At 41.5% G+C, this 24,465-nt stretch overlaps 1 protein-coding gene across 1 annotated transcript in view; it reads left to right on the top strand.

Annotated features, from left to right (window-relative positions):
* SLC38A1 (solute carrier family 38 member 1) overlaps positions 1–4,066 on the top strand; it is an 89,633-nt gene extending 85,567 nt beyond the window's left edge. The window contains exons 15-16 of the mRNA XM_044277073.1: positions 1,193–1,290; positions 2,231–4,066. Coding sequence (XP_044133008.1) covers positions 1,193–1,290; positions 2,231–2,329 — 197 coding nt within the window. The 3' untranslated portion in view covers positions 2,330–4,066. The remainder of the gene's footprint in view (positions 1–1,192; positions 1,291–2,230) is intronic.
* The last annotated feature ends 20,399 nt before the right edge of the window (positions 4,067–24,465 follow it).

Raw genomic sequence — 24,465 nt, 5'->3', positions numbered from 1 at the left:
GCACAGAACTGGCACAGGTTCATGTGCATGAAGCCTAAAGATTTTAGATGGCCTAGTTTCTTTAACATTTTAGGCTAAGGATCCTTTCTCCCACTAAGTTAACACCTCCTATTATACGTAGTAAAATAAGAATAGTTGTGACATTTTGTACCAAACTGTAACAACATTGTAGACAAACTCAAGGCACAGAGTCAGTAGTGAATTTGGGCCAGGGTATCCATTTCTCCTGGAGTTCTTCTGTAAGCACTGAATGGAGCTGGGTTGCAGTCTCCTGAATAGTAGATTGCTGAGAGCACTGAAAGAGGTGAAAGAACAGAAGAGACAGTGGTCCATCTGTTCCTAGGATCTACGGGGGTCCCAGAGTTTGTGTCTTTGCTGATCTAGCTTATTTCTGAAGACTTAAAGGTAGGCAGACCATGTCATAGATCAGCAGGAAATGCTAGCAGAATGCTTGGGTGCATAGGGAGAGGAATTACCAGTAGAAAGAGGGAGGTGCTCATGCCGCTCTACAGAGCACTAGTGAGACCTCATTTGGAGTATTGTGCGCAGTACTGGAGACCATATCTCCAGAAGGATATTGATACTTTGGAGAGAGTTCAGAGAAGAGCTACTAAACTGGTACATGGATTGCAGGATAAAACTTACCAGGAAAGATTAAAGGACCTTAACATGTATAGCTTGGAAGAAAGACAAGACAGAGGGGATATGATAGAAACTTTTAAATACATAAAGGGAATCAACAAGGTAAAAGAGGAGAGAATATTTAAAACAAAAAAAACTGCTACAAGAGGACATAGTTTTAAGTCAGAGGGTCAAAGGTTTAAAAGTAATATCAGGAAGTATTACTTTACTGAGAGAGTAGTGGATGCATGGAATAGCCTTCCTGCAGAAGTGGTAGCTGCAAATACAGTGAAGGAGTTTAAGCATGCATGGGATAGGCATAAGGCTATCCTTCATATAAGATAGGGCCAGGGACTATTCATAGGATTCAGTATATTGGGCAGACTAGATGGGCCAAATGGTTCTTATCTGCCGACACATTCTATGTTTCTATGTTTCTATGTGACACAACATTACCATATGGGTGCACAAGGGAAACCAGCAAAATAAATTCACGGCGATTATTACAGTGAGTGCGCAACTTTAGAACGATATCCAGCCACATTAATAGCCATTTCAATGTGCTTCACAGGAGCCACGTCTGCTAATATGCTGATATTTATTCTTCCCTCAATGTTATACTTGAAAATTACAAATGGTAACGATTCTTTGGCCAAAGAGAGATTTTGGGTAAGTTATTTGCTCCATTTATAGTACTTATATTCAGCTATAATTTTTTAGATGCCTTAAGAATAAACTTGAAATGGAAGTGAAGCCATGAACCTAATTTGCTTTTCTGATATTATATAGTTTGAAGCCAGATTCCACATGGTAAAAAATGAATGGTTTGTTTAATACCATCTTTACGCCACCTTCTTGGTATTCATTCCCATGTTCCTCTTCCCTGCACTGCTAAGGATGCAAAAATGCAGGCATGTGTGACCAGTGAGCAATTTAGAACGCATCGGTGAAAGTGCATGGGTTAATGCCTTTATAAATCTGTCATGTCCTATCATTTATTCATATTTATGTGACCACTACACAAGTTAACATTTTGCCATGTTCAATATATACACACATTATATTATGTACATAATAAATGGAATTTCTAATACATTTGTAAAGTTGGCCCTAGAGGTGAAGCTTCAATTTGAAGGTTAAGTCAGAAGCTGGCAGACGATGAGCACTTCTTTTGCATGGTATTCAGTTTCTTTGGATTGGACATGACCCTTCAGTTATAAGCCCAATAAGCTTGACTGTCTAAATCATGTAATATTATCTAATATCATCTACACTGACCTTTAGTTCTTGTTCACACAGTGCAGTGATGCGGGGAGCCCACAGCCGGTGCCTGCATATTGCAGACCCCCTGTTTGCGGGCCGCAATACGGCCACGGCCGGGCAATGGGCATGTGCATGAGGCCTTACCTGTATAAATGCTACACACCAGCATTTTGCCTTCTTTTCATTATGTATTGCCCATGTCGGGTTATAAATAATATCCATTAGACATCAGCAAACCATTTAATATGGCTGCTGTGCATAACAACCAATGGAATTCAGTGAATGTGTCCGTCATGATTTATCTGTCTTATTTAATATGGCATTTTATTTCATTTTTTCCCTGCAGGCATGTGCTTTCTTTGCACTTGGGTTGTTATTCGCCATGGTGAGCATTCCTCTTGTGATATACGACTGGGTTCATTCACCAAATAAAGATGGAAGCTGAGCTTCTCTACAAGGTGTCCTCTTGCCACCACCGCAACCATTGTTTTAAGGGCACAAATAGGCAATAGTTTGAGGGGACAAACCTTACTATACCTCACTGGATTTCTCTGCAGCATGTTTTTTCTTATATGAATACTATACTCTGTACCATACTCCTTACTATCATGTATCATTTCTTTCACGTTATGCCCTTCACCAATCGGATTTCTATTTTCTGATGAGTTCTGTAAATTGTCTCAAGTATATCATCACAGTTTTCACCAAATTGTGTTTACAAGAAAAAAAAAATATGTCTTTATCAACAACATACCATTTTTAAGCCGTACCCACCATATACAGTCATACTCCCTATAGTATATTTATTGATAACTTGCTTCAACTTTGGAACCATCTCCAGGGGTAATGGATTGCCATTGGTTATGAAAACCTACAGTGTTAATCCAACTGGTATTATTCTTCTAATGGAAATTAGCATGGAAATGGTAATTGGTATATACAACAGCTTGGTTCCAGTCCACTGAACCTTTCTTTTGCCATTGAAGAGCATGATCCAATAATGACAGAATTTACAGTAAAAAAAAGTCAAATATTTTAAACTAGGATATTAACTGCAAATGATAGATGTGGGTTGTCCAGGCTAGGAGCCGACAACCCAAATGGTTGGAAACCTGTACCTAATAAAACAAAGTCTACTCATCTTTCTGCAGCACCACTGTCCACTTCCCGGCTGTTTCCAGTCCCTGCAGGACCAGAAGTGGCTTTGTCCCATGAATGCTACAGCCAATCAATAATCTCAACTTCGCATGTGTTTGAATGGCATGTCGCGGCTAGTGACGTACTAGAGCATGCTGTTCTAGCACATGTGAATGCTGAGGCCAGTGATTGGCCTCAGTGGTCATGGGACCATGCCACTTCCTTTCCGGCTGTGCCCAGAAGTGGATGGGAAATTACAGTGGAGCAGGAATGGCTTTGCTGCAGAAAGGAGAGTGTGGCACCTGTTCCGACCATTGGCATTGTTGTTTCCTAGGCTGGACACGGTATATCCATCTCAATCATTCCAAAGGTGTCTGATCCCATAAATATTATGTTAAAAAGTGATGCAGTGTGAATATGTTCTAGAGATGGACTAGTAATAGATTTGATATCTGGGTCCCTTGCTAGATGAAGCAATGTATCGGCAACTGAAATTTTTAATGCCTAGTGTACTGTATATGGACTTATCCGTGCTTACATTTTTACAAACAACCATGCCGTCATATTCCACCTTTACCAAATTGTCACTAATCTAACAAATTTGTTAGCAAGAAGTAGGGAAGAAATGTAAGGTAGTATAACTGTAAGATCAGACTATACGGGTTTCGATGTCTGCAACCATGGAGACGGGTTAACTTACATAGGAAATGTAGGATTTTTTTTTTTTTTTTATTAAGTCCATTTGAAAATTTGCTTTATTTTTCATTTTAGATACATTGAGACAATTTAAAGAATTTATGACTTTTGTTGTACAATGTCTTGGTAGAGGTCACAAATGGCATTTGAGCCAATATAAATGCTTGTTTCCAGGAACAAAACAATCTAATTGATGAATAGAAAAAAACATGGCTAAGGCTACATGCCCACGAACGTTGTTTGTTTCGTGTACCTTTGTTTTTTTTTTTGCAGATAGGATGCGGACCCATTAATTTCAATGGGTCCGCAAATGTCCGCACCAGTATCTCCGTTCCGTAGCCCCACAAAAAAAAATAGAACATGTTTTAGGCATTTTTACAATGGATGCGCAGAAAAAAAAACGGATGGCATACGGATGTCATCCTTTTTTTGCGGATCTGCATATAGCCTAACTCAGATTTTTTTATTTTAAAATGTTAAAACACCAATAATTGACAAGGCTGAAATTGATTTTGATGGATATTTTGAAATTCATGATCCTTTCGGCATTTAAAGAGGTTGTTTCATCTGAGACAATGGGGGCATATCGCTAGGATATGCCCCTATTGTCTGATAGATGCACGTGTCTCCTAAACGAAAGTGGTGGAGGGCGCCCTGCACATGGGCAGCCGCCCTCCATTCGATTCTATGGGGCCGATGAAAACAGCCGAGTCCTGGATCGGCTATTTCCGTAGGAAAAAAGAAAGAGATTGAGGGTTAGTCGGATCCTGTGGAAAAAATCCAGAGGATCAGAACAAACTAGAGGCGCCAATGGATAGAGAGCTGATGTGAAAAATGGTATACGATATGGTACAGAAGTAAATAGGCTGCTAGTGGGTTGACACTATGCAGATAACAATCTGCACGTGTTGTAGATACTGGAAAAGGGAAAGAACAGAATGGTTAGGCCCAGCGGGCTCAGAGATTTAACCCGCTGGGTAAAACCTGTTCCGACCCACTATAGAGCGCCAGATCACTGGTCTCTAATAGAAGATCACGGTATAGGGACCTTTGCTGGAAAAAAATCTTCAGTGAAACTCAAATCAATAGCGAAAAAAAAAGAATGCATAAACATACCACCCACATGGATGTATTGGATACAGATAAAAATAAAACAAATAGAAATCAGTAGAGAAGACCCATTTAATAGTGTGCGTCAATACATTACATATAAAAAAGCCAGAGCTTCGTACCCATACAATATGGGGTTGAAATTATAGCTTAACGCTTAAAAGAATAAAAGAACCATGTACAAGCTCTATTGACTTACTTCACGGGGGGGATGGTTACCTCGATAAACTCAAGAGACCAGGAAACCTTAAACCCCCCCAGCCTGGATCGCCTGTAAAGTATCAGAAGATGAAGGCAGCCAACGTCAAACGGGGCTTATTTTCAAATTCTTTATTAGGAATCAAACATCCGGCTCAACGTGTTTCGGGACTACACAGAGTCCCTTCCTCAGGAGCAGTACAGAAAAAAAGTGGTGTGCACACATTTTTTTTATATGTAATGTATTAAAGTATCTTTGTATTTTATATGTAATGTATTGATGTATCTTTTTTTTTTTTTTTGCTATTGATTTGAGTTTTACTGAAGATTTTTTTCCAGGAAAGGTCCCTATACCATGATCTTCTATTAGAGACCAGTGACCTGGCACTCTATAGTGGGTCGGAACAGGTTTTACCTAGCGGGTTAAATCTCTGATCCCGCTGGGCCTAACCATTCTGTTCTTTCACCTTTCCAGTATTTCTGTCGGACCCATAAAAGTGAATGGGAGCGGAGGCCCGCAATGTGCGGTGCGCTCCCATTCACTTCTATAGGGAGAGCGCTCAGTGGTGGTCAGACTGGAGTCCTCCACCAACAACTTTGGTCCACTCTGTGCTCGATATAGGTGCGGATCCCAGCGGTGGGACCCATACCTATCAGACATATCCTAGCAATATGCCCCTATTGTCTTAGATGAGACAACCCCTTTAAGAAAGTGTAAAATTATGTAGTATACATAATAATAATCTCTATGCTACAGCTAATCTATATTAATACCTCATCATTTTGTGAGCTGTTTAGTTGGTCTGTCTGTACCTACTATACAGCTTCTGATCCTATTATACCTATATTATAAATGCCATAACATTAAAGGTCTGTCTAGTGAAAGATACCCCAAGTTTCTTTTACACCAGCAGATATCAGACCGTTAGCAATCATCATTTGACACTATAGCAAGTCTGTTGGCACTTATATAAGGACCTTCACACGAGCAGATAAGGGCCAACAGAATTGTAGCATGAATGATTAGATTGTTTCTGCGGCAATTCATTTATACTAATGTTGGCAGCATATCCTAGATTTACACATGGGGTTGTGCTGGCAACAAAAGATTATTTTTATGCCAGCATAAAAGATCCAGTGAGCTGACAAACAAGCAAACATAGCCCTTTTACTCCGGATCAGGGATTGGAAATGAACAATCAATTCACGCAATAATTGGCCCATGTTAAAGGTCCAAGCCTGAGAGAAATGCACATATGTGGCTGCCTAAAAGTATGATAGGAAATTAAGAGTTCACATTTCTTTAAATGTGATCCATTCCCATTGTCAAAAAATATACAGATGCATATACAGTCATTCTTGAAAGTTTGTGAATCCTTCAGAATTTTCTATATTTCTGCATATATTTGACCTAAAATTACATCAGATTTTTAACATGAATCCTAGAGAAGTAGATAATGATAATGACAAAAAACGTATTAGACTTGGTAATTTACTTATTGAAGAAAATTATCCAATATCACATGTTTGTGAGAGGCAAAACTTTGTGAAACTTTGCTTTCAGTATCTGACACGACTCTGGTTCTGGTAATTGTTGAATAGTCCTGCATATCCGCTTGGAGGAATTTTAGCCCATTGTTCCATACAAAACAGCTTCAACTCTGTTATGCCATGAGCGGCTCACTGAATGGCTCACTGCAGACCCTTCCACAACATTTCTACTGGATTAAGATCAGGACTTTGACTTGGTCTTTCCAAAACCTTATTCCTCTTTAACCATTTTGTGGTAAAATGTACTTAAAGTCATAGTGTTAGTGCATGACCCACGTTCTCTTTAGATTAATTTCACGGACAGATGTCTCAACATTTTACTTTAGAATTTGTTAGTATAATTCAGATTGTATTGTCCATCAATGATGGTAAGCCACCCTGGCCCAGATGCAGCAAAACTTGCCCAAACCATGATACTATCATTACCGTGTTTCACAGCTGGAATAGGATGTTTATGCTGGAATGCAGGGTTTTTCTTTCTACAAACATAACTCTTCTCATTTAAACAAAAAAGTAAATTTTTGGTCTTATCCATCCAAATAACTTTGCTCCAGTAGCCTTCTGGCTTGTCTAGTTGATCTTTAGCAAACTTCACACAGGCAACAATGTTCTTTTTGGAAAGCATCAATTTTTTCCTTGCAATCCTGCCATGCGCACCATTGTTGTTCAGTGTTCTCCTGATGGTGGACTCATGAACATTAACATTAGCTAACGTGAGAAAGGCCTTTAGTTTCTTAGAGGTTACCTGGGGTTCCTTTGCATGATCTTTGTTGATCAAACGCTTGTGGGGAGGGTAAAACACAATCTGTCTGACTCTGTATTGGTGGAGTCCAAACTCTTTAGAAATTGTTTTGTAACCTTTTCCAGCCTTTTGAGCATCAACAACTCTTCTTCTGAGGTCCTCAGAAATCTCCTTATTCGTGCCATGATACACTTCCACAAATATGTGTTGATCAGATTTTAATACATCTCTAAATAAAACAGGTCACTCGCTCACACCTGATTGTCATTCCATTAATTTAAACACCTAACTCTAATTTCACCTTCAAATTATCTGCTAATCACATTTTGTGATTCACAGACATGTGATATTGTTTTCTCAGTAAATAAATAGCCAAGTCTAATATTTTTGACTCATCTGTTAGATTTTATTTTCGTTATCTACTTTTAGGACTTGTGCTAAAATCTGATGTAGTTTTAGGTCAAATGTATGCAGAAATATTAGAAAATTCTAAAGGGTTCACAAACTTTCAAGCTGTCCTGTATATATTAATGCAAATGTGCCTATAGGTTGCACTTCAATTTTACTAACTATAACTATAATGATAAAGGAGCACATATGTAGAGTTTGTAGGCAGGAGTTGTACCTAGCTTTCTGTAGTACACACAGTAAATATTGCTTACAACAGCCTTGGTTTTAGATTTACTGTATAATTTCCTTTATTTCTTGACTGTGGATATGTTGACTAAGAGATATGTGCTATTGAAGATGGAGTATATGCTGCAGATGTTTTATTTTTAGATTCTGATATTCTGCTCTTTGTACAATGCTGCTATGTTATGTAGTATTCTGAATGTCAGTAAGTCCTCATCAGTAGCTTCATTGTCTTTACCTGGGAACATTCACAAAGCACATTCGTTGGTAGTAGATCTTTTCTATGTGTATGTAGGACAGTATGTTATTTAAATGTATTTATTAAGAACTGAACAAGAGCACAAGGTTGTAAAAAATGTGTATTAATCTAGTAGTATAGAAGGTATGCATAAATCTGCTTATCTAGCAGTCTGGTATAAAAAAAATCTTTAAATGCCAACCACATATACTGTATATTATGGAAATGTAAAGTTGTAAGAAGGCATATCACAAACTGGCTTTACTTACAAAGATCAAATATAAGCATTGCATATTCATTCAGGGATCTCATTACACACCAATTTTCCTAGAGCAAGTATCCATTGACTTCAACGCAACCAGCTTTTCAGTAGTAAAAAATACTGGGATGTATGTAAGTAAAATGAATATAATGCAAGAATCTTGCAACTTCATTGCTAATGTTAATTTTCATATATGGCAACTGGTATCAGTTTAATCGTAGATGGAAATTTATCAAGACCAGCATCTTGTACGCCAGTCTTGATTCCCCTGTACTGCGAAGGTGCACACTCTCATATATTTGGAACATCTTCTGGCAGTGCTGTGTGACACACAAATCTATGACAGCCTCCTCACTGCCATAGATTTAAATCTTTATTCACACCAGAAAATTGGCCTGCGGCACTGCCCACTTTACGCCCATGGTGGCAGTAGGGGGAAATGTCACACATTTTACCACACAAATGGTGCGCAAATAAATTTTGAAACCTATTTACACCACAAAAGTGGCCTAAATAGATTAGTAAATGTCCCCCATAGTGTTTAATACTGATTTAAAAAAAAAAGGTAAAACATAATCTAAATCAGTTAAAATCAAAGCAACACATTCCATTGGACAGAACAAACAATATATTTAATATATATTTACAGACTTTGTTTGTGGACCGAGTGTTCACTGCTGCTTCTATGGTCAACTTAAAGGAGTTTTCAGGGAATTTAAGACTGATGGCCTATCCTCAGGATTTATTTCATTGGGAGAAGTGCTGCAGAAACCAGCTCTGTCTACTACAAAATGGACAGAGCTGTGTAGTTCTGGGGCCATCTTCCAGCACTGGACCTACTCTGGAATGGCTAACCGATGGGGGTGTTGGACCCCTGCTGATCAGATATTGATGGCCATGATTTTATCCTGTATTCAGCCATATATTGCTTGTATTGTAATTGGTATGAAATATGAATATCGTTTTAAATGGTTTATTGTGGGACAACCCCTTTAAGGCCCTATCATATATAGTTCAGTTGGAAAGTGTGACTTGGGAACTGCGCCATTAATAAATTAAAGATCAACAAATGGAGATTGGAAAATCATTTAAAGGGAAATTATCTCGTTGTATTGGATGCCCAAATAACGATGAACTAGAACTCTCCCGATGTGTTATTCTGAGGGATGGAAAACAGCCTGCCACCCATATCCCTGCTTTTCAAAAAAAGGGTCAAAGGCTAATTTCATACCATTTCTTCTTGTCCCCTATACTGGTATTTTGGATTTTACATTTAGTGGTAATAGGTCAAGCGGATAGGACATTATACCATACACGTGACAAGTTTCCTTAAAAAAATTGAAAAAAAACCCCATACAAATAACAATACTTCGTACCAAATTACAATACAATAAATATATCCCTGAACATAGAATAAAATCATGATAGGCATTAAAAATGGGGTAGTCCATAATAGTTAATATTATGTGACGTATTTTATACCCAGTAAATAAACTTTGCCATTAAACCACTGCATTTTTTATGTATTATGGTATTGCATTCTAATATAATATTGTATTTTATGTTTTTGCTATCACTATTCCTGTCTGTGAACAAGCTTTGCATTTAGATATAGTGAGCCACTGATAACGTTGGCTCCCTGGTACTTTCCTTTAGCTTTCCATGAGCTTGGGGAAATACACTTTAGAAGCATCTTAAAAGAGCATATATCATTTCCTCACTAATCACCTGTCCAGTGAACCCCCGCTAAACAGCGCTTAGTACATGTGTGGCAGTTACTTAATAGTTTTCTTCTTCTTACGGCTCATTCATATGACTGTCTAAATGGGTCTGCATCCGTTTCGCAATTTTGCAGAACTGGTGCGGACTTATTCATTTCAATGGGGCCACAGGGCCGTTTTTTTGTTCTGCGGCCCCGCAAAAAATGTAGAGCATGTCCTATTCTTGTCCGCGATCACGGAGAAGAATAGGCATTTCTATAATGGGCCCGTTCTGTTCTGCAAATTGCGGAAGGCAAGCGGGCGGCATCTGTGTTTTGCGGATCCACAATTTGCGGACTCCATAACATGGTGCAGTCGTCTAAATGTACCCTTACTAGTGGTTTAGTAGTTAGCAATATGGAGCGAGCAGAGGCGTAAACCACTAATAAGAAGAGAGGTGGACTTCAGACTTCCTCAAACTCCCCAAAGGTACTATAGCAACAGAAATCTTTCTGACAGTTTCGACACATTATTTTTAGCTTGTGTCATAAACAGAAGCAGCAACTCTGATGTGAACAGAGCCTAATGTACACGCTATAAATTCCAATACTGCCACCTTGAATATTTTTCTTGGAATTGACACTTAAAGGGAACCTGTCATGTGGATATTTGATTATAATCTAACTAATTATATACAATCATTAACTACTAAAAAGTACCTTAGATGTATTCACTTACTGGTGTGACAGATGGTTACATAATAATATACACACAAAGATGCTGCATGCCGCATGCTAATGAGCTGATTCGAGTCCAGCGTGATGTCATTGAGTCCAGCGTATATTTAATTCAGAGCTATAGCCACTCCCCTGCCCACCTGCTGCTGATTCATATGGAAAAAAACTGTCATTCAGCAGCAGGTGGGCGGGGAGAGTCAGGAGCTCATGAATATTCATGACTCATCATTATAAGCTGGAGCTTTTCAATACAAGATGTTGGCAGATTGACTGGGTTAATTAAAGAAAGTGACCCAGCATTGTGCTAAGAGAATCAGTCACTTATTTATGTTGCCCTTAGTTAGGACACCATAAAACTGGTGACAGGTTCCCTTTAAAGGCTTACTCAACCCCTATATTGACCCCCCGAAATGCTCGGGACCCTCGTATACAATATACTTACCTACTCCCCGGCACCCACATTCCTACGTAACCCTGCGCGGCCACTGCTGCATCTTCCCGTCTCTCATATCAAAACATAGCGGATGATGCTAGGGGTGCTAGTGGCTGCAACCAAAGCCCCCCACCCTCGCCGGATGTTTTGATCTGAGTGACGGGGAGATGCAGCAGCGGCCGTACAGAGATCTGGCGGGTGCCGGGTCCAGCTAAGTATAATGTATAAGAGGGGCCCGGGCATGGAGGGAGGGGGGTCATTATAGGGGTTGGATAACGCTTTTAAATATAAGAGCAGACAAATGTCATGGTCAATCCCCTTTAAGTTCATATACGATATATATCAAGGTGGATCATTTTTCCTCCACATTATACAAGTCTTTTAAACATTGAATGTAAAACATACTCATCCACAATGTACAGGTTAGGGAACAATCGCACTCTTCTAGATGCTGATGCTAGACCAAGCAGATCCACAGCAGGAAGGAATACTGGTTCAGATTTCCTAATCCTGTAGATGGAGTAAGCTTAGCCCGGCTGTCCAGACCTGCAGCAGGTTTATCACAGGGGCTCAGGCTGGATGATAAATCTGGTGCAGAAATAGACACTTCTCTCTGACTCTATACTATTAGTTGGTTAAGACAGATTTTTAAGCCAAAATCATGGCACAATTTGGCACAAAATGGTACATCTTAGGACCCACCTGTCACGACCCCTGGTCATGGTCGTGACTCCTTGGGAGCCGCATGCAGTTATCCGCGGTCTGGTGTTGTCGCAACCGCAGCTGGGGGCACTTAGTGGTTTGCCTCAGGTGCGGTTGCCGCGAATAACAGGCATGCGTGCGGTTGCCCTTGGCATCGTGTTTTGGTGTGCACGTCCTTCGTCTGTGTTTGTGTGCACTTCCTTGTCTGTTTGTTGTGCACGAGGTTGTATGCACTTGGACACCTCCCTTCACCTGCGTTTGTCCGCGGCAACGTCTGGTGTTGTGCATGTGGTGGCAGGGTCTCTGCCTGCTGGTTGTTCTGCAGGACACGGTGGCCACGCATGCCGTTGCCAGCGGTGACAGGTGAGTGAGTGAGTGTGTGTGCTATTCCCCTTTCAGTTGGTGTTTTCCCTTCTGTGGTGTAGGAAGGGTTAACTCCCTTCCCAGTGTGTGTGTTGTCACTGGGTGTGGTTGACTGGTGGGTGTGGCCTTTCGGCCTATATAGCCTGAGACTCCTGCAGGCTTCAGTAGGTTGCTCTCAGCCATGCTGGCTGGAGCAGCCTCCTGTCTCCTCCATCTGCCTGGTGAGGACCAACCTTCTGGTCATAAAACCTTGTTAGTAAAACCTCTGTCAGTTTATTCTGTGTTTCATGGTGTTATCTAGGTGTGTGCGGGGTTATCTTGTTAGTGCAGCTTATGGTTTCCTGGTTTCCCTTGTATGTCTGGTGTGTGCTGTGTCCTTTATGTTGCTGTGGACATCAGCACTTGTTCATGGGTTCCAGGTTTGTGTGTCTGTGGCAGGTAAGTGCAGGACTAGTCTCACTTACCTGTCATTTCCATATGTCTGTTGATGTTCCCCCTGTGTTGCTTGGCCGTTGAGACTCCTGCTCCTCCGTGTCTAGGAGGAGCAGGTCGTCTTACTCTGTCCCCTAGTTCAGGGCCGACTTGAGGGCTTGTAGGGACTCTTAGGTTCCGGCGTATGAGCCCTCCTACCACCGAGGTCGGCTCATACAGACAGGAGACAGGGTCAGCGTTAGGGACGCTATAGGAGGTGACCTGCTCCCTAACTCTGTGGTCCCGGCCAAGGGGTAACCCCACCATCTCCTGGCACCGCACGGCTGGGGGTTTCCCCCACCGCCAGCCGTGACAGTATGACCAGAAGGATGGTCCCCACCAGGCAGATGGAGGAGACAGGAGGCTGCTCCAGCCAGCATGGCTGAGAGCAACCTACTGAAGCCTGCAGGAGTCTCAGGCTATATAGGCCGAAAGGCCACACCCACCAGTCAACCACACCCAGTGACAACACACACACTGGGAAGGGAGTTAACCCTTCCTACACCACAGAAGGGAAAACACCAACTGAAAGGGGAATAGCACACACACTCACTCACTCACCTGTCACCGCTGGCAACGGCATGCGTGGCCACCGTGTCCTGCAGAACAACCAGCAGGCAGAGACCCTGCCACCACATGCACAACACCAGACGTTGCCGCGGACAAACGCAGGTGAAGGGAGGTGTCCAAGTGCATACAACCTCGTGCACAACAAACAGACAAGGAAGTGCACACAAACACAGACGAAGGACGTGCACACCAAAACACGATGCCAAGGGCAACCGCACGCATGCCTGTTATTCGCGGCAACCGCACCTGAGGCAAACCACTAAGTGCCCCCAGCTGCGGTTGCGACAACACCAGACCGCGGATAACTGCATGCGGCTCCCAAGGAGTCACGACCATGACCAGGGGTCGTGACACCACCCCTTTGTAATGATGCCCTACCTCTTTCCACTAAGCTCCACCCCTTGTCAAGCATGTTGGAAAAGAGAGTAAAAAACCTAGATGTGCCAATTTGTGCCACTCTTTAGACGCATTTTTGGCACAGACACATTAGTAAATCTGGGACATTGTGTTTAATGTATCATCATGCCCAAAAATTGGAACTCTATGCATAAGTCATTCTCTGTTCAGAGTTATTAATGTGTTTATATGTACATATGCTGTAAATAGATAATATGCTATATATTTTTGCAATGGTTTCTTTTTAGCTGTCAACTTAGAATAAACATATTTTATGTATTTTCATAGATGTAGTTAGAATTCATAGTAAAAAAAAATTATTAAAATGTAAAGGTTGATGTTAAGATGTTAAGTGAACCAGTGCACCATATGTGATCTTGCTTTACCAAGCCAACAATGACTACTTATCTACCTGAACAGTATCTTGAAGTCTCTGCATTGATAGCTGAGGTGGCATTTAATATAATTATAGTTGTATTCAGGGCTGGTGCAAGGATTTTTGCCAACACAAGCAAAGCTACATTTTGGCGCCCCCCCCCCCCCCAGTACTCAGTGGGGGTGATGTAAAAAAAAGAGGGGATGATGTAACATGGAGGGGGTGATGTCACATGGAGGGGGAGAAAAGTGACATGGAGGGGGAGAAAAGTGACATGGAGGGGGAGAAATGTGACATGGAGGAGGTGGTGTGACATGGGGGGGATGAGAAATGTGACATGGAGGGGGGAGAAATGTGACATGGAGGGGGAGAAAAGTGACATGGAGGGGGAGAAATGTGACATGGAGGGGGTGGTGTGACATGGGGTGGGATGAGAAATGTGACATGGAGGGGGGAAAAATGTGACATGGAGGGGGAGAAATGTGACATAGGGAGGGTAATGTGACATGGAGGGGGAGAAATGTGACATGGAGGGGGAGAAATGTGACACAGGGGGGTAATGTGACATGGAGGGGGAGAAATGTGACATGGATGGGATTATGTGCCATGGGGGGGAGAAATGTGACACAAAGGGTGATGTAAAAAGGAGGGGGTGATGTGATATGGAGGGGGATAAATGTGAAATTTCTCCCCATGTCACATTTCTCCCCCTCAATGTCACATTTCTCCCCCTCAATGTCACATTTCTCCCCCTCAATGTCACATTTCTCCCCTTCAATGTCACATTTCTCCCCTTCAATGTCACATTTCTCCCCCTCCATGTCACATTTCACCCCCACCATTTCACATTTCACTCCCTCAATGTCACATTTCTCCACCTCCCATGTCAAGCCCCCCTCTATTAATGTTGTGTAAAAAACATTATGCTCACCTGGCCCTGGTCCCGTCTGCAGCAGCTCCCCTTCTCCTCTGTGTGGTCCTGGTATCTTCTCTCTGGGCATCCGACAAGTTTGAGGACCTTTCCCACAAAGCCAATCAGTGGCTGCAGCTGTGTCACGTGTCAGGCAAGTGATTGGCTCAGCGGGAAATCACTGGCCTGACACGTGACACATCTGCGGCCACTGATTTGCTGAGTCGGAAAGTTCCTCAAACTTGTTGGGAGCCCAGAGAGAAGATCCCTGGACCACACAGAGGAAAACAGCCGCGGGCGGCCGACGGCGCGCAAGTGATTTATTTCCGCCCCCCCCCCCTTCCCTTGGCTCGGTGTCTCTGCGCCCTAAGGCAGCTGCTTGGTCTGCCTTATTATAGCACTGTGCCTGGTTGTATTCTCTTTCATAAGTAATTCATTGACCAATATAGTGTAAGGATATCTTGAGGTAAATGAGGATCCCTAACCTCCATCAATTAGCAAGACTGATAAGTAGCCCCATAATGTGTCATTCTTTCATGATAGGGCTTATAAAATCATCTGCCTCCAAATATTACGCTGCTTAATTGTAAATCTAAATCCAGACTACACTATATGATTAGAATGTACTGCTGGGGTTGCATTCTACATGTCGACCTCTCTTCTGCCAGCACTGATTAATAGTGAAATGTTTTTTTGTGATCTAAACTGTGATATTGATCAGTATTCAGTATTTATGTTATTGGCCTTACACAGTTAATTAGGTCTAATAATGCATGAAAAATCAGGAGTTATTTAATTACGGAAAGAACATGGTGTTTAGCAGCAAGCCTGTAATTTTCTGTAGGTATTGTTTTGGAAATGAAAAAAAAAATCCAACAAAAAATATTTGAATGCGGAATTTCGTATTTAAAAAAATATTTGAACAACTTACAGTTCCTCTGCCATTGTACTTTAGGCCAAGGTTTCTTTTTGTTACAGTTTTACCTCAACATTTAAGATCATAAAATGTAACACTTTGTGACCTTTGCTATTCTAGGTATCACCACTTCAATATGAAATGTCATTGGTGCACATTTGATAGAATCTGTATTTGTTATCTGATGTAAACATTACGTGTGATGCTTCTAAAACTGACAGATGTTTTTAATAAAGATTATGAACTAGTCCTTTGGTGTTTTATTACATTTTGATCAACTTATTTTCATCCTTTGTTCAGATGACTGCAAAACAGTAAATATCCCTATAAGTTGTTAAAATTAAAGGGGTTGTCCCATCTTGCTGTTTCTACAGTGAGATGGGAATAAGTGCTTAGGTGGCTTACGGAAACTGCCGAGCGGGCAGATGCTCCGTTGTTTGTGTGCCTCCCATTGTTGTAAATAGGAGCCACATAGGGCTCAGAGTTATGGAAGTAGGATAGCTTGTTCTGCTATGCTGTTTGTGTAGCTCCATTTCACTACAATGGCAGTTACGGAAACAGCCGATCCACCTGGGGCCGGCTCTTTGTCCCATCTCTCAGTGAAAATAGCAAGGTGGGACAGCCCCTTTAAATAATAGTTTTTTTGCTGTGTTTATTTTTTTCGTGTTGAATACAGAAACATACCATATTGATCTAAGTGGTTGGACCTTAAAAAAATGTCTGCCTGAGGATAAGCCATCACTTATTAAAAGTGGATGACCCCCATTAAAGGCAAACTGTCACCAGTTTTATGCTCCCACGGACAAACTAGTGACAGAGACTTTAAATTAAATGCTGGGTCACTTACTGTGCCTTACCCAGTCATTTTCTTAAAATCCCTATTGAGCAACTCCAGCGAGAGCTGGGTAGAGTAGTATAAAACTGGTGAAAGATTCCCTATAATATGGCTTGAGAACAACTGAAGCTCAGTTTTTCTGGTAAAGACAGACATTTAAAACACAGAGCATCTACAAAAACTATGATTTAAATAGCATACCTAAACAAATATCAATGTTAGTAAATACCGTATTTTTCGCCCTATAAGACGCACTTTCCCCCCCCAAAATGGGGGGGGGGGGTTAGTGCGTCTTATGGGGTGAATATAGGGAAAAAACCGGATGCCGCTGCAGATGGTGATGCAGGGGCTGGTCGTCTCGGCGGGCTGTCTGTGGTAGGGACCGGCCGGCCTCACCAAGTGCTGGATGGTAGGGAGCGGCCGGCCGGCCCGAAGCGCTGTTATGGAGGAGGGAGGAGGAGGAAAGTTGATAGGAGTACAGGAGCAGGCAGACGAGAGGCGGAGCAAATTTCCCTGTCACACATGCCTGCTCCACCTCTCAGTCGTCACACTGCCTGCTCCTGACTACCTGCTCCTGGCTACATGCAGAGCTGTGCCCTGAGAGCTGTGCACAGCCAGAAAGACATCCCTAAGGTACCCCTAATGACCCCACTCCTAATAAAGTGCCCCCCAATAAAGTAACCCCCTTCCTAATAAAGTGACCCCCCTAATAAAGTGACCCCACTCCTAATAAAGTGACCTCAATCCTAATAAAGTGACCCCCCTAATAAAGTGATCCCACTCCTAATAAAGTGACCGCACTCCTAGTAAAGTGACCCCACTCCTAATAAAGTGACCCCACTCCTAATAACACACCTTTTTATTTATTTTTTTCCTATTTTCACCCTCTAAAACCTTACTGCGTCTTATGAGCAGGTGCGTCTTATAGGGCAAAAAATACGAAACACCAGGAGGAGACACACTGTCATAGATAACATAAAACAAATGTAAAAAATAGATGTAGGAGGAAGGTTGGTGTCAGGTGTACAGTGTTCATTTTAGGACATCCTCAGATATCATGGTCAAACTTCAGAATATATGCTATAGATTTGCAATAAGCACCATTGCATAGCAATACAACTACAATAGCGCTTTTGTAATGTTGAAGGAACTAAGTATTGTTTACCTATCCTCAGAACAGGTCATCAATATCAGATCGGCAGGGATCTGACATTCCTGCCGATCAGCTGTTTGCAGAACCTGTGTTGCTGGAACCAGGCACCAGAACTTATACACTCACCTAAATAATTATTAGGAACACCTGTTCTATTGCGATTATCTAGTCAACCAATCACATGGCAGTTGCTTCAATGCATGTAGGGTTGTGGTCCTGGTCTAGACAATCTCCTGAACTCCAAACGGAATGTCAGAATGGGAAAGAAAGGTGATTTAAGCAATTTTGAGCGTGGCATGGTTGTTGGTGCCAGACAGGCCGGTCTGAGTATTTCACAATCTGCTCAGTTACTGGGATTTTCACGCACAACCATTTCTAGGGTTTACAAAGAATGGTGTGAAAAGGGAAAAACATCCAATATGCGGCAGTCCTGTGGGCGAAAATGCCTTGTTGATGCTAGAGGTCAGAGGAGAATGGGCCGACTGATTCAAGCTGATAGAAGAGCAACGTTGACTGAAATAACCACTCGTTACAACCGAGGTATGCAGCAAAGCATTTGTGAAGCCACAACACGCACAACCTTGAGGCGGATGGACTACAACAGCAGAAGACACCACCGGGTACCACTCATCTCTACTACAAATAGGAAAAAGAGGCTACAATTTGCACGAGCTCACCAAAATTGGACTGTTGAAGACTGGAAAAATGTTGCCTGCTCTGCTGAGTCTCGATTTCTGTTGAGACATTCAAATGGTAGAGTCCGAATTTGGCGTAAACAGAATGAGAACATGTATCCATCATGCCTTGTTACCACTGTGCAGGCTGGTGGTGGTGGTGTAATGGTGTGGGGGATGTTTTCTGTGCACACTTTAGGCCCCCTAGTGCCAATTGGCCATAGTTTAAATGCCACGGGCTACCTGAGCATTGTTTCTGACCATGTCCATCCCTTCATGACCACCATGTACCCATCCTCTGATGGTTACTTCCAGCAGGAAAATGCACCATGTCACAAAGCTCAAATAATTTCAAATTGGTTTCTTGAACATTACAATGAGTTCATTGTACTAAAATGGCCCCCACAGTCACCAGATCTCAACCCAATAGAGCATCTTTGGGATGTGGTGGAACGGGAGCTTCATGCCCTGGATGTGCATCCCTCAAATCTCCATCAACTGCAAGATGCTATCCTATCAATATGGGCCAACATTTCTAAAGAATGCTATCAGCACCTTGTTGAATCAATGCCAAGTAGAATTAAGGCAGTTCTGAAGGCAAAAGGGGGTCCAACACCGTATTAGTATGGTGTTCCTAATAATTCTTTAGGTGAGTGTAGCTCCATTCAACATGTAGTGGCTGTGCCTGCTTACTGCAGCACTGCTCCCACTTGTGCCTGGCTGCTGCAATTCAAGTAAATGAGAGCAGCTCTGCAGTAATATTGAAGAAAATCACAGAAATAAGATAACAATGCACTTAGTAAAGTAGATGCAAGCATTATATATGGACAAAGTCCTCATTCTGATATGATAAAATCTGAGACACATAGCCAATATATTTTGAACAAAACACATCTAAGCCCGCCTACCAAGCGCCAAGGTGATCTCAGGTCAGGCGGGTCCTACGCTAAACCTACCTAAGCCATTGGGCTTCTATGTTCAGGAGTGCAGACGCCGCACATATCATACCGTGCAGGATGTTTTTATCTTAGTTTTTTCTGTGATTTTTTTTTGTCTATGTAGTATTTGCTTGAGGGAGTGGCACCTTCAAGTGTGAATGCGCCCCTATTTTATCTTGGGAGTAGCATTCCTCTGCACTTTTGCCCTTCCTATCCAATAGAGCGCATTGATTAGGTGGTACATATAGGTGTGCTTGCTCCTCCTCCCCCCATTGGTTGCTTGATGCACATGGACGTGACTAGGAGCAGCACACCATATGTGCGGCGTCTGCGCTCCTGAGTACTGAACATAGAAGCCCAATGGCTTAGGTAGGTTTAGCGTAGGACCCGCCTGACCTGAGACCACCTTGGCGCTTGTTAGGCGGGCTCAGATGTGTTTTGATCAAAATATATTGGCTAAGTGTCTCAGATATTATCATATCAGAGTGAGGACTTTGTCCATATATAATGCTTGCATCTACTTTACTAAGTGCATTATTATCTTATTTCAGTTATTTTCTTCAATAATATGGCCAGGGACATCCGCACATTTGTATATCATATCGTGCAGGATGTTTTCAACTTTGTTTTCACTGCTCCTTCAAACAGCGCATCAACAGGGGTTACACCAATAACCTATCCTAAGGATAGGTCATCAGTACTTAAATGGTCACTGTATACTCAACAAACTTTACATAAATCACCAGTACAGGTAAATATAACTGTGTAATATATCTTATCAGAGAAAAATGTATCTTCCCCCTCCCTCCTTCTAAACTAACATTTTTTGCTGAATCCGTCTTGGGCATTGAGATGGACTGAAAGATCAGTTGACACAATGTCCATAGAATTCTATGGAGAGGGAAGAGGTGAGGAAATGTGATCTGCTACAGGGAGAAAAAAAAAGTAGTTTTCTCTTATATTTGGAATCCTCTGCAAATGATGGTACAGTTGCAAGAAAAAGTATGTGAACCCTTTGGAATGATATGGATTTCTGCACAAATGTGTCATAAAATGTTATCTGATCTTCATCTAAGTCACAACAATAGACAATCGCAGTCTGCTTAAACTAATAACACACAAAGAATTAAATGTTACCATGTTTTTATTGAACACACCATGTAAACATTCACAGTGCACCCTTGGATTTAATAACTGGTTGAACCTCCTTTGGCAGCAATAACTTCAACCAAATGTTTCCTGTAGTTGCAGATGCAGATCAGACGTGCACAACGGTCAGAAGTAATTGTTTGTGTAAATTAAGTGTTTTATTCAAATTTTACACTTATTTTTCACAAAAGTACATATCCGATTACTGAGCAAACTGAATATATCATATACTTAATAGCAAGGAAAACAAAAGCAAGACGCTAATGTAGACCATACCAATCAGTCACAAAATAATTATGAGGCGTAAAAAAATAAAAAATAAAAATGGGAAGGGTAATGGGGTAGGAAAGGGAAACAAGATTAGCGATCAGCAGCACCACAATACCATCAATCACCAAATAGCACGATGTCCTAATTTACATAAAAGAGTGCAACTTTAAAGGAGCTAGTCACCATTAAGCTCTAAGCTATCTACGCAATATTAGAGTCCAGCAGAACTACATAAAGAAGAGATAATGTCCTACAGCTATCGGCCATCTTTTCCAGGTCTTGTTAAACTTTTCTGGCTTGTGCGCAGCGTACCATCTTTTCCTTTCATAACTGCAAACCTTGAAAAATTCGGGGAACCAGTCACTCAATGTCGGTGGATCCTTTTGTAGCCAGCGTCTTGGGATTAATATCTTAGCCACATTTAGGATAAAATTGCATAAGTCTGATTTCACATCTTGTTAGTGTGTATTATACAAATTAAACAAGACCAAGTTCACAGATAGAGTAACTTCTGTATCAAATATCTTGTTAATCACATTGCAGATGTCATTCCAAAAAGGGGCAAGTGAGGGACATGTGTACCAAATGTGCTCGTAATTACCAATGCCATGTCCGCATCTCCAGCATACCTTGGAGAGTTCTGAATTAAATCTGTTTAATAACACTGGGGTCCTGTACCACCTAGTGGTAATTTTATATTGAAGTTCCTGATAGTTGTATGCTGGAGAGTTGGAGAATACATTATTAAGTATTGTCAATTTCTGAGTTTCAGAAAGCTTCTGTTGGATTTCTTTGTTCCAACTGCTAAAAAATCCTGGTTCACTAGAGGGAGTATTAATCAGATCATAACACTTCGAAAGTATATGGGGCGTAGAAATTTTTAAAGAGATTAATTTAAGCCACCAATTATTTTCACATAGGGGCGGGATAGGAACCTCAAAGTTTTTAAGAAAGAGCAGCAACCTATCATATTGGTCATCAGGAATATCTTGACAAGAAATAAGCGTGCCTAATTCCGATTTTCCTATCGGTCTCCCTTTGACCCATAGCGCCTTCAAAGGAATCACTTCCCCCTTTGCGCTACTCTTCAATTTATCATGCCAAAATGACCAAGAGGATGGGATTATACAAGTGTATTCAAGCCACTTCTATTTCTATTTGCTCTAATTTTGGTAAGGAATGGTTCTAAGGAAAGAATGAACAAAACCGGGGACAAAGGGCAACCTTGCCTCGTCCCGTTTCTGATAGAAAAAGGGTCTGACAAGACCCCATTTACCTTAATTCTTGCACTGGGTACTGCATATAGGGCCATGACCTTATTGATAAAGCTTTCTGGGAATCCAAATTTAACAAGCACAGCTTTAAGATAAATCCAATTCAATCTATCAAATGCCTTCTCTGTATTCGGAGGCGACCAGTACTGTCGGATATTTTTTATTTTAGTAAATTGCATTAGGTGCAACACTTTTGTTGTGTTGTCTTTGGCTTCTCGGCCAGTTATAAAACCCACCTGGTCACCTCCGACGAGAGAACCCACTAAAGGACCAATCCTACCCGCCAATAAGGCTGCGTACAACTTTAAATCAGTATTGAGCAGTGAAATAGGTCTGTAATTTGAACAATCAGTCGGATCTTTACCTTCCTTAGGCAATATTGTAATATGGGCAAGAAGAGATTCCTCTCTCAGTGATTCTTCCCTACCCACTGAATTGAAATATTCTACTAAACGTGGGGCCAAAATATCCTTACATTTTTTTATAGTAACAAGCTGTAAGGATATTATATATTCTCTTATATTCCAGGCCAAATTGCGGATTGTTTTTGAAGATAAAACCCTTTTTTTTGACACCTCAGAAGAAGCCGCGGACTGGCTTGATCGAAACAATTGATGACTCAATTGGGTTATGATCTGGCGGGAATAATTAATTAGTATTATAAGGGGCTTATACCCCTAAATGTTGTTTTCTTTGCTTCTTAATGGCGGTGCGGGGGTGGCTGAGTGGGGGGAGTGTCGAGGGTTGGTCATAGGAAAGAAATCTACTACAATATGTGGTGGATTGCTTGTGGGAGGGGGGTGAGGGGGGGGGTTGGGTTGTGGTGCGTCAAAGTGGGTGTGGTTTCCCTTTTTTCAGTTTACTATTTTTTTTTATTTTTTCTTCTTTTCTCCCTCTCTCCTGATCCTCCATTTAACCATTGTTGATGACGATGATTAGAATTTTTGCTTGGAATGTACGAGGTTTGGGGGAAAGAGGTAAGAGACAAGCGGTTTTTGACCTGACTCAGGCCCATCTACCAGCAATAGTCTGCCTGTTAGAGACCCATCTTACTGAGGAGACCACTAGAGTGGTCGACAGGGGATGGGCTGCGCATACGTATCATTCTACCCTCACCAATTACTCGAGAGGTGTTACGGTGTTGATACATAGACTTATAGACTTCGTTTGTGAGGCATCCTCTGTCGACCAACAGGGGAGATTTATTTTTTTATATTGTAGGTTAGGGGGAGAGTTATGTATTTTGGCCTTTGTCTATATCCCTCCGCCATTTTCTTTTTTGGTTCTTAATTCTCTTCTATTATTTATGGATAAATGGCCAGAATGTCCAACATTGATTATCGGCGATTTTAACTGTGTCATCGATCCTCTACGTGACAGGGTTTCTATGAGTGCCGGGAGAGACAGTCCGGTCCAGGGGTCTCCCCTCGCACGGTTTTGCCTGGAGGCTGGATTTGAGGACGCTTGGGAACATCTGGGACAGGGGAAAAGGGTTTTTTCATGCTTTAGTAAAGCAGGTAAATCGTTGTCCAGAATAGATCTTGTATTGATAAATAGCAAATATGTGAAACTGATAAAACGAATGAAATATGAAACAAGGTCAATATCTGACCATTCTCCGCTATTACTTGAACTATGCTTGTCTCAGGAAAGATATACACCAAAACTTTCCTTTAGACTAAACCCTTACTGGCTATCAGTTATAAAGACACATGATATAATTCAAAATGAAATAGGCCGATTCTGGGATATTAACTACGGCTCAGCAAAAATTCAAGTGGTATGGGATACCTTTAAGGCGTACATGAGGGGACTGATGGTTAGTAATATCACGAACCTTAGAAGGGAATACGGAAAAAACCAGAAAAATCTAGAAAAACATGTAGTGTCGGCGACAGAATCCTTCCATATAAATAAGACGGAGAAGAATAGGGAAAATATGCAAAAAGCCACACAAACATATGCTAATTTTTTATTGGATAAGGCCCAACAGAATCTTTTTTTTAAAGGACAAAAATATTTTTCAGAGTCTGGGCGACCTGGTAAACTTCTCTCCAGAGTAATCTCCAATCAACATCCCAAAAAACATATAGACAAGGTTCGAGTGAGGGATGGTAGGATAGTCACTAGACAGGGTCCGGTGGAGA

Source organism: Bufo gargarizans, chromosome 2 (genome assembly GCF_014858855.1).
Source record: "Bufo gargarizans isolate SCDJY-AF-19 chromosome 2, ASM1485885v1, whole genome shotgun sequence".
Classification (NCBI taxonomy): Eukaryota; Metazoa; Chordata; class Amphibia; order Anura; family Bufonidae; genus Bufo; species Bufo gargarizans.
This window is presented reverse-complemented; position numbering and strand designations above follow the sequence as displayed.